Below are 12,141 nucleotides of genomic sequence, written 5' to 3' on the forward strand. Positions count from 1 at the left end.
ACTCAGCCCATCAAGCCTGTTCTGCCACTCAGTCACGGCTGATTTATTTTCCCCTCTCAACCCCATTCTCCTACCTTCTCCCCGTAACCTCACTAATTAAGAATGTATCAAACTTCACTTTAAATATACCCAATGACTTGGCCTCCGCAGCTGTTTGTCACAATTAATTTCCTAGATTCACCACTCACTGGCTAAAGAAATTCCTGCTCACCTCCATGCTAAGCAGACGTCCCTCTATTCTGAGGCTGTGTCCTCTGGTCTTAGACTCTCCCACTATAGGAAACATCCTCTCCACATCCTCTTTATCCAGGCCTTTCAATATTTGATAGGTTTCAATGAGACCCCCCCCCCCATTCTTCTAAACTCCAGTGAGTGCAGGGTCAGAGCCACCAAAGTTTGCCCATACATTAACCCTTTCTTTCCTGGGAGCATTCTTGTGAACCTTCTCTGGACCCTGTCCAATGCCAACACGTCCGTTCTTAGATATGAAGCCCCAGACTGCTCCAGTACTCCGCTGGTCTGAGCATTGCCTTGTAAAGCCTCAGTGTTACACCTTTGAGGAGGCCTTGCTGCCCCGAGATTTAATTCCATGTTGAAGGTTTTCCGGGCACTTTTATCACTAAGTATTTTATCTTGTTAAAGGTTGGAAAGCGATCCAAGGCAAATATTATCTACAATACTTCTCTACCAGTCATTTTTGGAGTGAAGAAGTATGCCGGTGTGCTTCTGGAAATAGTTAAAGCGAGGAATATAAACGTGAATTACAGGATGAATCTGACTGAAGTTCACCCAGACCGACAGGAGGCCGTGTTTGAGCTTCTGGATTCTCCAGGGGAGACCAGAACCTTCCAGGTCAGAGCAGTTCATTTATTTGGTCATTCTTCACCTCCTGTGTAGTGCTGATGGGCCGTCCCAACATGCAGACAATGATTTAGGCAGAAAGGACTCCAGCTTAACACTCTGTTATTAGACCAATCAATGTGTGGACTGTGCCGAGCTAGCCACGGGTGGCCTAACACAACTTCAGCTTTGGGGGAATCTATCACATGGAAAGCAATGCTCTCCTGGTGATTGCCAGAAATGAGGAGACTCACCGGAGCTGCAGAGTGGGTAACCATGGTGAGTTTCACTCCGGTTACGCCGCTGGCCTCCAGGGGTTGCTTCAGACGGGAGAGGGGCATCCCGAGATTGGCCGCAAAGCTGGAACTGAAAGTTTCCCTCAGTCCCAGAGTCGATAAAAACTGAAACGGCGCGTTTCCTCCCTTCAGCCAGTATAAAAGCAAGTAGCAGGGTTCGAGTGACCGGGAACCAGGGGAAGGAAGTCCCCTATTTACGAGCGAGCGTTGGCTTTTACGGGATAGGTAGGTACATAGTGACCAGCCTGACCACAATACAGACAGGAGTTGGTACTGACTCTCCTCCTCCTTTCCGAAGGAGACAGATGAGTACGATCAATCTGCATGAGCTCCGTCGGGCTGGATGGAGGTGACTGAGGACTTGGGGAAGGAGATCTGGGTGCTGCCTGGGAAGAGGTCAGATGCCCCCTGGTGGTTCTTCGTGACCCCCGGACATCACACTCCTGCTGACGCTGTTTTACACGGCTGTCAATCTTAATGGCCAAATCGACCAGCTCTTGGAAGCCAGCAGGCAGGTCGCAGTTGGCTAGTTCATCTTTAACCTCTTCGCTAAGCCCAGAGAGGAATGTGTCAGATTGGGCCGCCGAATTCCAGTTGGTCGTGGCGGCTAGTGTGCAGAACTGAATAGCGTAGTCCGAAACGGAACGGTTACCCTGATGAACTCGCAACATCTCCCTTGCTGCCTCTCGCCCTGCTGGGAACAGTCAAAGACTCTTCTCATCTCCTCACAAAAGTCCTTAAACGTGTGGCAAAAAGGGGCTCTGCTGTCCTACACAGCTGTACCCCACTCTCTTGCTCTTCCTGACAGCCACGTGATAACATAAGCAATACAGGATCGATCAGTGGGAAAGGTAGTGGGCTGCAGCCTAAAAATCAGCGAGCACTGAGACAGGAAGGATCTGCAGGTGCCTGGTTCACCATTTTAAGGTTCAGGTGGAGGTAAACAGGGCTCTCGGGCTGGTTGGGTTGGAGTCTGTGGGGCTGATGGTGCAGCAAGAGAAGGCAGGTTAGAGCTCAGCGCCAGCTGAATCTGCTGTAGCTGGGAGGCTATGCTGGTCAGAGTGATGGAGAAGGCTTCCATCGACTGGTTGATAGAGGTGAACTGCGTTTCATGTCTCCCTAACAGCACACCCTGTCGGGAGAGGGCCTCACACACCTGGTTGGGGTCCGCTGAGTCCATCTTGGCCAGTTCATTCTGTTGGGTTTGGGTGCAGACCAACGAATACTTTTTCACCAGGATTTATTAGGGAGTACAAAGGCAACAGTCTTTCAAAAACAGAAGGCAGGCACGAATCCGAAATGGCAGGCAGAAGTCTTAACCAGGAAAGGCAGTCAGGCAAGGGCAGACAATCCAGAGCGCACAGGCAAAAATCAGGTCCAAGAACGGGCAAAATCCAAAACACCGAATCAGGCAGAATTGGTTGGCAGAAGTTGCAATGACGGGCTAGAACGACACAGGTCAGAAATGGGTCAAATTGGCAGAGAATGCCAGTCAAGGCGGGGTTTAAATGGACAGGGTAATGAGTGAAAATTAGAAACAAGTGGGTGCAAATGAGGAGACAAGCAGATAATTGGAGGAAGTCCAAAAAGGGAAGGGGCTGGGCCAGAACCCACATGGCCAGGTGAAAGAAAACAGAAATTAAAGACTGTGGTGATCCAGAGCTACTAGCAGAGGCCCTTCGGCCCAGTGCTCAGGCCGGATCCTTAACACTATTGGCCCCCCTTGGATTTAAGTGCAACCTGTCCCTTTTGTACAGGTCACACCTGCCCCAGAAGAGGTCCCAATGATCCAGAAATCTGAATCCCTGCCCACTGCTCCAATTCTTCAGCCACACATTTATCTGCCACCTCATTCTATTCCTATCCTCACTATCACATGGCACAGGCAGCAATCCCAAGATTACTGCCTTTGAGGTCCTGCTTCTCAGCTTCCTTCCTAACTCCTTGTTGAGGACCTCTTCCCTTTTCCTACTTCTGTCGTTCGTACCAATATTACCATGACTTCTGGCTGCTCACCCTCCCTTTTCTGAATGGACGCATCCCGGACCCTGGCACCAGGGAGGCAAACCACTACCCGAGTTTCTTTTTTGCACCCACAGAATCGCCTAGCTGTCCCCCTAACTATAGAGTCCCTATCACTGCTGCCATCCTCTTCCTTTCCCTACCCTTCTGAGCCACAGGGTCAGACTCTGTGCCAGAGGCACGGCCACTGTTGCTTCCCCGAGGTAGGTCGTCCCCTCCCCCAACAATACTCAAAATGGAGTACTTACTATTGAAGGGGACGGCCACAGGGTGCTCTCCATTATCTGACATTCTCCCTTCCTTCTCCTGACAGTCACCCATTTATCTGTCTCCTGCAGCCTCTGGGTGACTACCTCCTGTCTGTCACTGCGTCACTCTCCCTAACAAGCCGAAGGTCATCGAGCTGCAGCTCCAGTTCCCCAACACGGTCTGTAAGGAGCTGCATCTCGATGCACCTGGTGCAGATGTGGCCATCGGGGAGCTGTGAGTCCCCTGGAGAGGCTGCATCTGGCACCCACAACACGGGTTCTTCTCCCCCATCCTCTCAAGAGTTAATTCAGCACTTTGCCTCCACCTGTTCTCACCGAAGCCCTGTTGAGCCAAAGCCTTACCACTCTGACTCAGAGCACTCCCAGGATGACGGCTCGGCTAGACAGTGTGGAGTCTGGGTTTTTAAAGCTGCTTGCTGTACCTGTGTGGGTGGCTTCTGCTGCCTCTGCATTGACGCCCATTAAAATACTTCCTGCTTTTTAAAGCTCTTCACTGGACTTGCGCGGGAATGCTTTTAAGTATGTTACACTTAAAAAGATAAAACAGTTTTAAAACACTTCAATTAATTAAGTTTTAAATGAAGCTATTAATGTTGTTCCTTTGTCTCTTGCTGCGCGAAATCCACAGAGGATGTTGTCTTTGTACATCGATTGACTCCAGGTGTTAGATGAACGCTGTGATTCTCAGCTCCAGTGTTATGAGCCGCAGGGAACAGAAAGTAATTGGGAAACATATTAAATAGTCTTATCATAGAGCAAATGGTAAAAGCTGATTTATTTATACAGGAGACTGGTGAATACACCTGTATAGTAGTGTGTCCGGGGAAGGTGTTGATGCACTGGGAGCTGCTCTGAGGTAATGCACTAGACTGATGCCTAGAATAGATGGTTGTCACGTCATAGAACATAGAACACAGAATAGTACAGCACAGTAAAGGCCCTTCGGCCCGCAATGTTGTGCCGACCCTTAAACCCTACCTCCCATGTAAATAGAACATATCACTGCCTCTGTAAAGCAGCCAGCACAATGAAAGACCCAAACCACCTCAAACATTCTATTCTCTCTTCGATCGGGCAAGATACACAAGGCTGAAAGCATTTACAACCAGGGTCAAGAACAGCCTCAAACCCACTATTATAAAGCTACTGATAGTTCACTTGCATGTCAAGATGATCTCTTGACTTCACAATCTACCATCATGATCTGCTTCCTCATAGTTTACCTGCATTGCACTTTCCCTGTAACTGTTATAAGCTATTCTGCATTCTATTATTATTTTACCTTGTCCTACCTCAACGGACTGTATAATGTGATCTGTATGAACAGTATGTTCAGCGAGCTTTTCATTGTGTTGTGATATGTGACAATAAACCGGCTGTCAGGACAGGATGTATCACTAGAGAGTGAGAGGGAATGAGGTGTTTATGATCTTGAGGGATCTTGGCAATGCATGTGGAGAAGATGCTTCCTGTTTCCAGAGAATCTAGAATGAGGGATCAGTATTCTGAGCATTTAAAATAGACAAGGTGAATGGTTTCTTCTCAAAGGGTCTTCACAACACTGTTCCTCAAAGAGGAGTGGTAAATTGGTTTACTGGTGCAACTATTACCCCCCCCCCCCCGAGGCAGCAGAGTTCAGAGTTCAATTCTGGTGTCATTGGTAAAGAGTCTATGTTCTCTCTGTGCCCGGTCTCCTCCCACAGTCCAAAGATGTCCCAGCTAGTAAGTTAATTGTAAATTGTCCGGTGACTAGGTGCCAGTTAATCAGCAGTTGACAGCATTTGCTGCTGGAAGGGCCATTCCTGCTGTATTTCTAATGAATAAAATGATTGTCACAGGAACCGAGACACAGTGAGAAATATCATTTTATGAATGAATGAATTGAATTGACTTTATTTCTTACATCCTTCACATCCATGAGGAGTAAAATTCTTTACATTACATCTCCATCTAAATGTGCAAACATGGTAATTTATAATAAATAGAACAGTCAATGTAACATAGAAATACACTCAGATCAGCGTGAGTTAATCAGTCTGATGGCCTGGTGGAAGAAGCTGTCCCGGAACCTGTTGGTCCTGGCTTTTATGCTGCGGAACTGTTTCCCGGATGGTAGCAGCTGGAATAGATTGTGGCTGGGGTGACTCGGGTCTTCAATGATCCTTTGGGCCCTTTTCTCATACCTGTCTTTGTAAATGTCCTGAATCATGGGTAGTTCACAAGTACAGATGCGCTGGGCTGTCTGCACCACTCTCTGCTGCATCCTGCGATCGAGGGAAATACAGTTCCCGTACCAGGCAGTGGTGCAGCCAGTCAGGACGCTCTTGATCGTGCTGCTGTAGAAAGTCCTTAGGATCTGGGGTCCCATACCAAACTTCCTCAACCAATTGTCTATTGTCTGAGGTGAAAGAGGTGCTGTTGTGCCTTTTTCATCACACAGCTGGTGTGTACAAACCAGGTGAGGACCTCGGTGATGTGGATGCCAAGGAACTTAAAGCTGTTTACCCTCTCAGCCCCAGGCCCATTGATGTCAATAGGGGTTAGCCCATCTCCATTCCTTCTGTAATCCACAACCAGCTCCTTTGTTTTTACGACATTGAGGGAGAGGTTGTTTTCTTGACACCACTGTGTCAGAGAGATGACTTCCTCCCTGTAGGCCGCCTCATTATTATTAGAGATTAGGCCAATCAGTGTAGTGTTGATGGCAAAATTAGTTAGCAGATTGGAGCAACACAGTCATGGGTATACAGGGAGTAAAGGAGGGGACTCAGTATGCAGCCCTGAGGGGCTCCTGTATTGAGAGTCAGAGGGGCAGAGGTGAGGGAGCCCACTCTTACCACCTGCCGGCGATCTGACAGGAAGTCCAGGATCCGGCTGCACAAGGCAGGGTCAAGCCTGAGATCTCTGAGCTTCCTGTCGAGCCTGGATGGAATTATGTACACATTTTATTTCATCACAGACTGTCCATACAGATCGTTTCATCACAAACCGTTTTACTGACTATCCATACAGCTGTGATCTCATTGGCTGGGCAGGAATTTGATGACCATGGTAGTCAACTCAGCTGTGATCTCATTGGCTGGGCAGGAGTTTGATGACCATGGTAGTCAACTCAGCTGTGATCTCATTGGCTGGGCAGGAGTTTGATGACCATGGTAGTCAACTCAGCTGTGATCTCATTGGCTGGGCAGGAGTTTGATGACCATGGTAGTCAGCTCAGCTGTGATCTCATTGGCTGGGTGGTTTTAAAGAGTTTTCTTTGCTCAATTGAGTCATTGCCATTCCCTGGGGCTGCCGGAGTAACCACAGAAATGATCGTAGACTCACTTTGGTCCCTCGCTGGAACCATCTCTGCCTGTCTCACTGGCTGTAGGAGCAGATGAACCTTCTCACAGATACTAGTGACTGTAGCACCCTCTGACTTTGAACAGAGTGTGGAGATGAGACGGCGTACAGGAGTGTGACAGGTGGTGCTGGTCGAGTGATACTGCAACAACAACCCTGCGCTCAATGTCAGCAAAATCCCAAGGAATTAACTGTGGTCTTCAAGAAAGGAAAGTCAGGAGGTCACACATTAGTCCTCTGTGGCGTCAGTGGTAGAAAGGGTGAGCAGCTTCAAATTCCTGAGGGTCCACATCATTGAGTATCTATCCTGGGCCCAGCATACGGAGGCCATTGTGCAGAGGGCTCAGCAGCCACTATATTTCATTAGGGGTTTGAGGAGACTTGGTACGTCATCAAAGACTCTTGTAAATTCCTATAGGAAGAGTATTGTAACTGGCTGCATCACCATCTGGTCTGGAGGGGCCACTGCACAGCATCGGAAAAAGCTGCAGAAAGTTGTAACCTCGGCCAGCTCCATCCTAGGCACCAGCCTCCCCAGGATTGAGAACATCTTCAAAAGGCGATGCACCCCCATCACCCAGGACCTGCCCTCTTCTCGTTGCTACCATCAGGGAGGAGGTACAGGAGACCGATGATTCAGGAACAGCTTCTTCCTGCCTGCCAGATTTATGAATGGACATTGAACCCGTGAACACTACCTCACTATTCATCTTTAGTATGATTTAATTTTAAACTAATTTGCAACCTGCAGTAATTTTCTGTCTTGCCGGTAGTGCTGTCGCTGAAGGCAGATTGTATGGTGTGTGTGAGTGTGTGTGTGTGTGTGTGTGTGTGTGTGTGTGTGTGAGCAAGCGGGCATGAAGCTCATTGGGATCTGGTGTCCTTCCTTTACATGCTACCAGTATGAAATGTTGCACGTCACCCCTCCAATGGGCGCCCCGGATGTTCTACAGAACAGCTGCCTGTCTGACGCCGCTGGCTGGCTCGATCTTGACAAAGACAACCTCCAGCACAAGGAATACCCAAACGTGTTCGGTATCGGGGACTGCACCAACCTGCCCACGTCCAAGACTGCAGCAGCTGTGGGTAAGTAGGTGCTGGGGCCAGTGGTGGGCACTGCCCGTCCCATAGAGAAATCTTTAGTCTATGTGTTATGGTAACCAGCGCTGGCATTCCTGGTCTGCAGCCTAAGCTGAGTACAGACTGGGATCAGTCAGTGGTGGGCACTGAGTACAGACTGGGATCAGTCAGTGGTGGGCACTGAGTACAGACTGGGATCAGTCAGTGGTGGGCACTGAGTACAGACTGGGATCAGTCAGTGGTGGGCACTGAGTACAGACTGGGATCAGTCAGTGGTGGGCACTGAGTACAGACTGGGATCAGTCAGTGGTGGGCACTGAGTGCAGACGGGGATCAGTCAGTGGTGGGCACTGAGTACAGACGGGGATCAGTCAGTGGTGGGCACTGAGTACAGACGGGGATCAGTCAGTGGTGGGCACTGAGCGCAGACGGGGATCAGTCAGTGGTGGGCACTGAGCGCAGACGGGGATCAGTCAGTGGTGGGCACTGAGTACAGACGGGGATCAGTTAGTGGTGGGCACTGAGTACAGACTGGGATCAGTCAGTGGTGGGCACTGAGTACAGACTGGGATCAGTCAGTGGTGGGCACTGAGTACAGACTGGGATCAGTCAGTGGTGGGCACTGAGCGCAGACGGGGATCAGTCAGTGGTGGGCACTGAGTACAGACGGGGATCAGTCAGTGGTGGGCACTGAGTACAGACTGGGATCAGTCAGTGGTGGGCACTGAGCGCAGACGGGGATCAGTCAGTGGTGGGCACTGAGTACAGACGGGGATCAGTCAGTGGTGGGCACTGAGCGCAGACGGGGATCAGTCAGTGGTGGGCACTGAGTGCAGATGGGGATCAGTCAGTGGTGGGAGTGGATGTAGATGGAGTGGAAACCTAGGAGGGAGGGGATCTGTGTGTCAGGGTGTGCAGGAGGGGAGTAAGTGTGGATGTGACTGTGTGTGGGAGTGAGTTGAGGAGGGAGTGTATGTAGGTGTGAGGGTCAGTGTGAGTTGTGGAGGGATTTTGAGTTGAGGAACAGAGTGTGTGTGGGTGTGGGGTATGTGTGAGTGTATATGAGCAGGGGTGATGGGAGAGTGTGAGTGTGTGAGTTGAGGGGGTGAGTGGGTGTGATTTGAGGAGGAGGTGTGGGTTGAGGAGGGGGTGTAAGTGGGTTTATCTACTGTGCACTAGTCAATTCCCTGGTCTCTGGACGATTTAACGCCTCTCCTTGTCGCTCCGACCAACATTCCCTGGGATTTAACGCCTCTCCTTGTCGCTCAGCGGCCCAGTCTGTGGTCCTCAGCGCGACCATCTCCAGGGTGATGAAGAACCGGAAACCACAGAGAAAGGTACAGCTTATTTGGGGTGAAATGTTACATCTGGTCTGCTCACACAGACGCTGACTGACTCGCTGAGTATTTCCAGCAGTGCTGGATTTGGTTTCCGATTTTCAGAGTCTGCTGGTCCTCTGCCTCGATCAGTTCCGCACTCTCAGTGATGTGGGGAGGTTCACCGGTTGGGTGGGTGGGGGTTGGTGCTACACTCAGTTACTCAGCTTTGAGCCCCCTCCCCACCTTGTACATTGTCTCATGTGCTGGAACGTTCTATACTGGTCTAGCTGTGAGTGCAATCAGTCAGGAGGTTTGGAATCTTCTGGAAGGAAGTACTGTTCATCACCGTCCTGTAACCCGACACGCGGGTCCACAAAACTGTACCATTACCTGACATGCAGGCAGCAGGCAGAGTAACATAAGACCAGAGATAGGAACAGAATGAGGCCACTCGGCCCATTGAGTCTGCTCCGCTATTCCAACGTGGCTGATTTAATATCCCTCTCAACCCCATTCTCTTGCCTTCTCCCTGTAACCATTGACATCCTGATAAGAACCTATCACTCTCTGTTTTAAACATACCCAATGCCTTGGTCTCCACAGCCACCAGTGACAATGAATTCCACAGATTCACCACCCTCTAGCTAAAGAAATCTGTCCTCATCTGTGCTCTAAAAGGACATCCCTCTATTCTGAGGCTGTGCCCTCTGATCCAAGATTCCCTCACTATTGGAGGCATCCTCTCTATCCTGGCTTTTCACATCCCCTGTTCCAAGCTCCCGCGGAGGGGAAGAAGACTGGGCCAGTCTGGTCCTGGACAGTAGCAGCACTGTGTGAACCATCAGGGAGGGGATACCGTTCCATCAGAGAGCGGAGGGGAGGGGATACCGTACAAACAGGGAAGGGAGGGGATACCGTTCCATCAGGGAGGGGAGGGGAGGGGATATCGTTCCATCAGGGAGGGGATACTGTTCCATTAGGGAGGGGAGGGGATACCATACAAACAGGGAGGGGAGGGGATACCGTTCCATCAGGGAGGGGAGGGGAGGGGATACTGTTTCATCAGGGAGGGGAGGGGACACCCATTCTAGTCCGACCCTTGGCCTCGTCTCCCTCCTTATGCTGAGCTAGAGAGTTCCAAACCCAGTGAAGTATGTCCGCGTGCCCCCTCCCAGGATGTGGGTGTGTTGGAGGGGGTGTACTGCGGTTACTGATCTTTGTGCCTGTGCTGGGCGAGGGAGTGGAACACTGTGGTATGCAGAGGTGGGATTTCTGCTGTTTTGTGGTCAGAACTGTTGTGCGAATTGATAAAGATTCGCTTTTTACGTCAAATGTACATCGACTCACAGTGAGCTACATCGTTTGTGTCAATGGCCTACACAGTCCAAGGATGTGCTGGGGGCAGCCTACAAGTGTTGTCCATGTTTCCAACACCAACATAGCACGTCCACAATGTACAAACCCTAACATGGAAGTCGTGGACCATGGCCTGAAATCCGCACGGTTGAGGGGAGAAAGGCAGCGGTGGGAACTGAACCTGTGTCATTGCTGGTGTGATTGTATTCTGCTGCTGAGCCACCATCTGCCCCACTGAACTCAGTCACTGTCGTTCAGCCGGTCCGTAGATACCACATCTCCTTGGCGGTTTCACCACTCCGGCCCTGAGCGGCTTCACCACGCGATCAACGCTGTGGCCCGCCCGACTGGTTCGCCCACCTGCCTGCCCCAGATAACCAGCCACAATCCATCTGTCAGGTCCATCAGCAGGGCTGGGGCCTATCCCAGCGTACACTTCCAGCCTTTTCTCGTGCAGAGGGCGGGTCTCGACCGGTGCCTCTGGAGGCCTCTGACCTCAGGGAGTGGCTGAGTGTGGGCGCGGACAGACGGACCGGGAAGACCCAACCCGGGCTGACTACTGTGTGCCAGCTGGGCATCAAATCCCTGAACACGTCTCCCTCAGATGCAGGGGGTTACTCCTGCTGTGTGGGGTGTATTTCACCGTAACCTCTGTCCTTGTTGGGTCATCTCAGACTGAGGTGGGCTTATGTAATGGTTTTGCTGTCTGGTGTGTCTGCAGTACGATGGCTACACGTCCTGCCCATTGGTGACCAGCTACAACAAGTGTGTACTGGCAGAGTTCGATTACAATGGGGAGCCACTCGAGACCTTCCCGTTCGACCAAGGCAAGGAGCGCAGGACCATGTTCCACATGAAGGCTGACTTCATGCCTCCTCTCTACTGGCACGCTCTCCTCAAGTAAGTATCTTCCCTCTACTTCCTGATTCCTGTATCGGGCTGGAGTGGGGGCATTATGTTCCTGTTGTACAGGACAGTGGGGAGGCTGCAGTTGAAGAATTGTCCTCTGTTTGGTTAACCTGCTGAAGGAGAGATGCCATCAAACTGGACAGGCAGCTGAGGAGATTTACCAGGACATTGCCGGGTCTCAAATGGCTGAGTTATGGAGAGGGGATTGGCAGTTTGACCCTTTATTCTTTGGGGCATAGGAAGTCTATTATGGAAGACCTTATGGGGGTCTATTAAACCACAGGGGCATTGATGGGGTCAATATGCACAATTTTTGCCAGAATTGGGAGTTCTAGAACTGGCGGGCATAGGTTACGGTGAGAGGGGAGAGATTTAATAGGAGACTAAGAGAGTTTTTCACTCGGAGAGTGGGCAGGATATGCAGCGAGCTGCCAGAGGAAGTGGCTGAGACTGGTACATTCACAACATTTAGAAGACGCTTGGACCGGTACGTGGAAAGGAAAGGCGTACAGACCAAATGTGGGACAGTGGAACCGGTGTAGATGGGAACCTTGGTCAGTACAGAGCGGATGCGCGGAAAGGCCTCTGAGTGAGGGGACGGAGGGACAACAGCAGCATGAGTGACCCAAACCTCGAGCAGTCAGACATGGCGGAGAGCGACATCTGCCCAGACCTGACAGTGTGTGTCAGACGTATAACAGATGG

General features: G+C 50.7%; 1 protein-coding gene across 3 annotated transcripts in view; it reads left to right on the top strand.

Moving 5' to 3' along the window:
* The window catches only part of sqor (sulfide quinone oxidoreductase), a 29,028-nt gene that overhangs the window by 16,070 nt on the left and 817 nt on the right, over positions 1–12,141 (top strand). For 2 of the 3 annotated variants that reach the window (XM_063066563.1, XM_063066562.1), the window contains 4 exons: positions 643–852; positions 7,675–7,858; positions 9,032–9,189; positions 11,249–11,427. In XM_063066563.1, the coding sequence (XP_062922633.1) occupies positions 643–852; positions 7,675–7,858; positions 9,032–9,189; positions 11,249–11,427 (731 nt within the window). The remainder of the gene's footprint in view (positions 1–642; positions 853–7,674; positions 7,859–9,031; positions 9,190–11,248; positions 11,428–12,141) is intronic. The other variant, XM_063066565.1, reaches the window with a different exon arrangement.

This window comes from Mobula hypostoma, chromosome 13, assembly GCF_963921235.1.
Source record: "Mobula hypostoma chromosome 13, sMobHyp1.1, whole genome shotgun sequence".
Classification (NCBI taxonomy): domain Eukaryota; kingdom Metazoa; phylum Chordata; class Chondrichthyes; order Myliobatiformes; family Myliobatidae; genus Mobula; species Mobula hypostoma.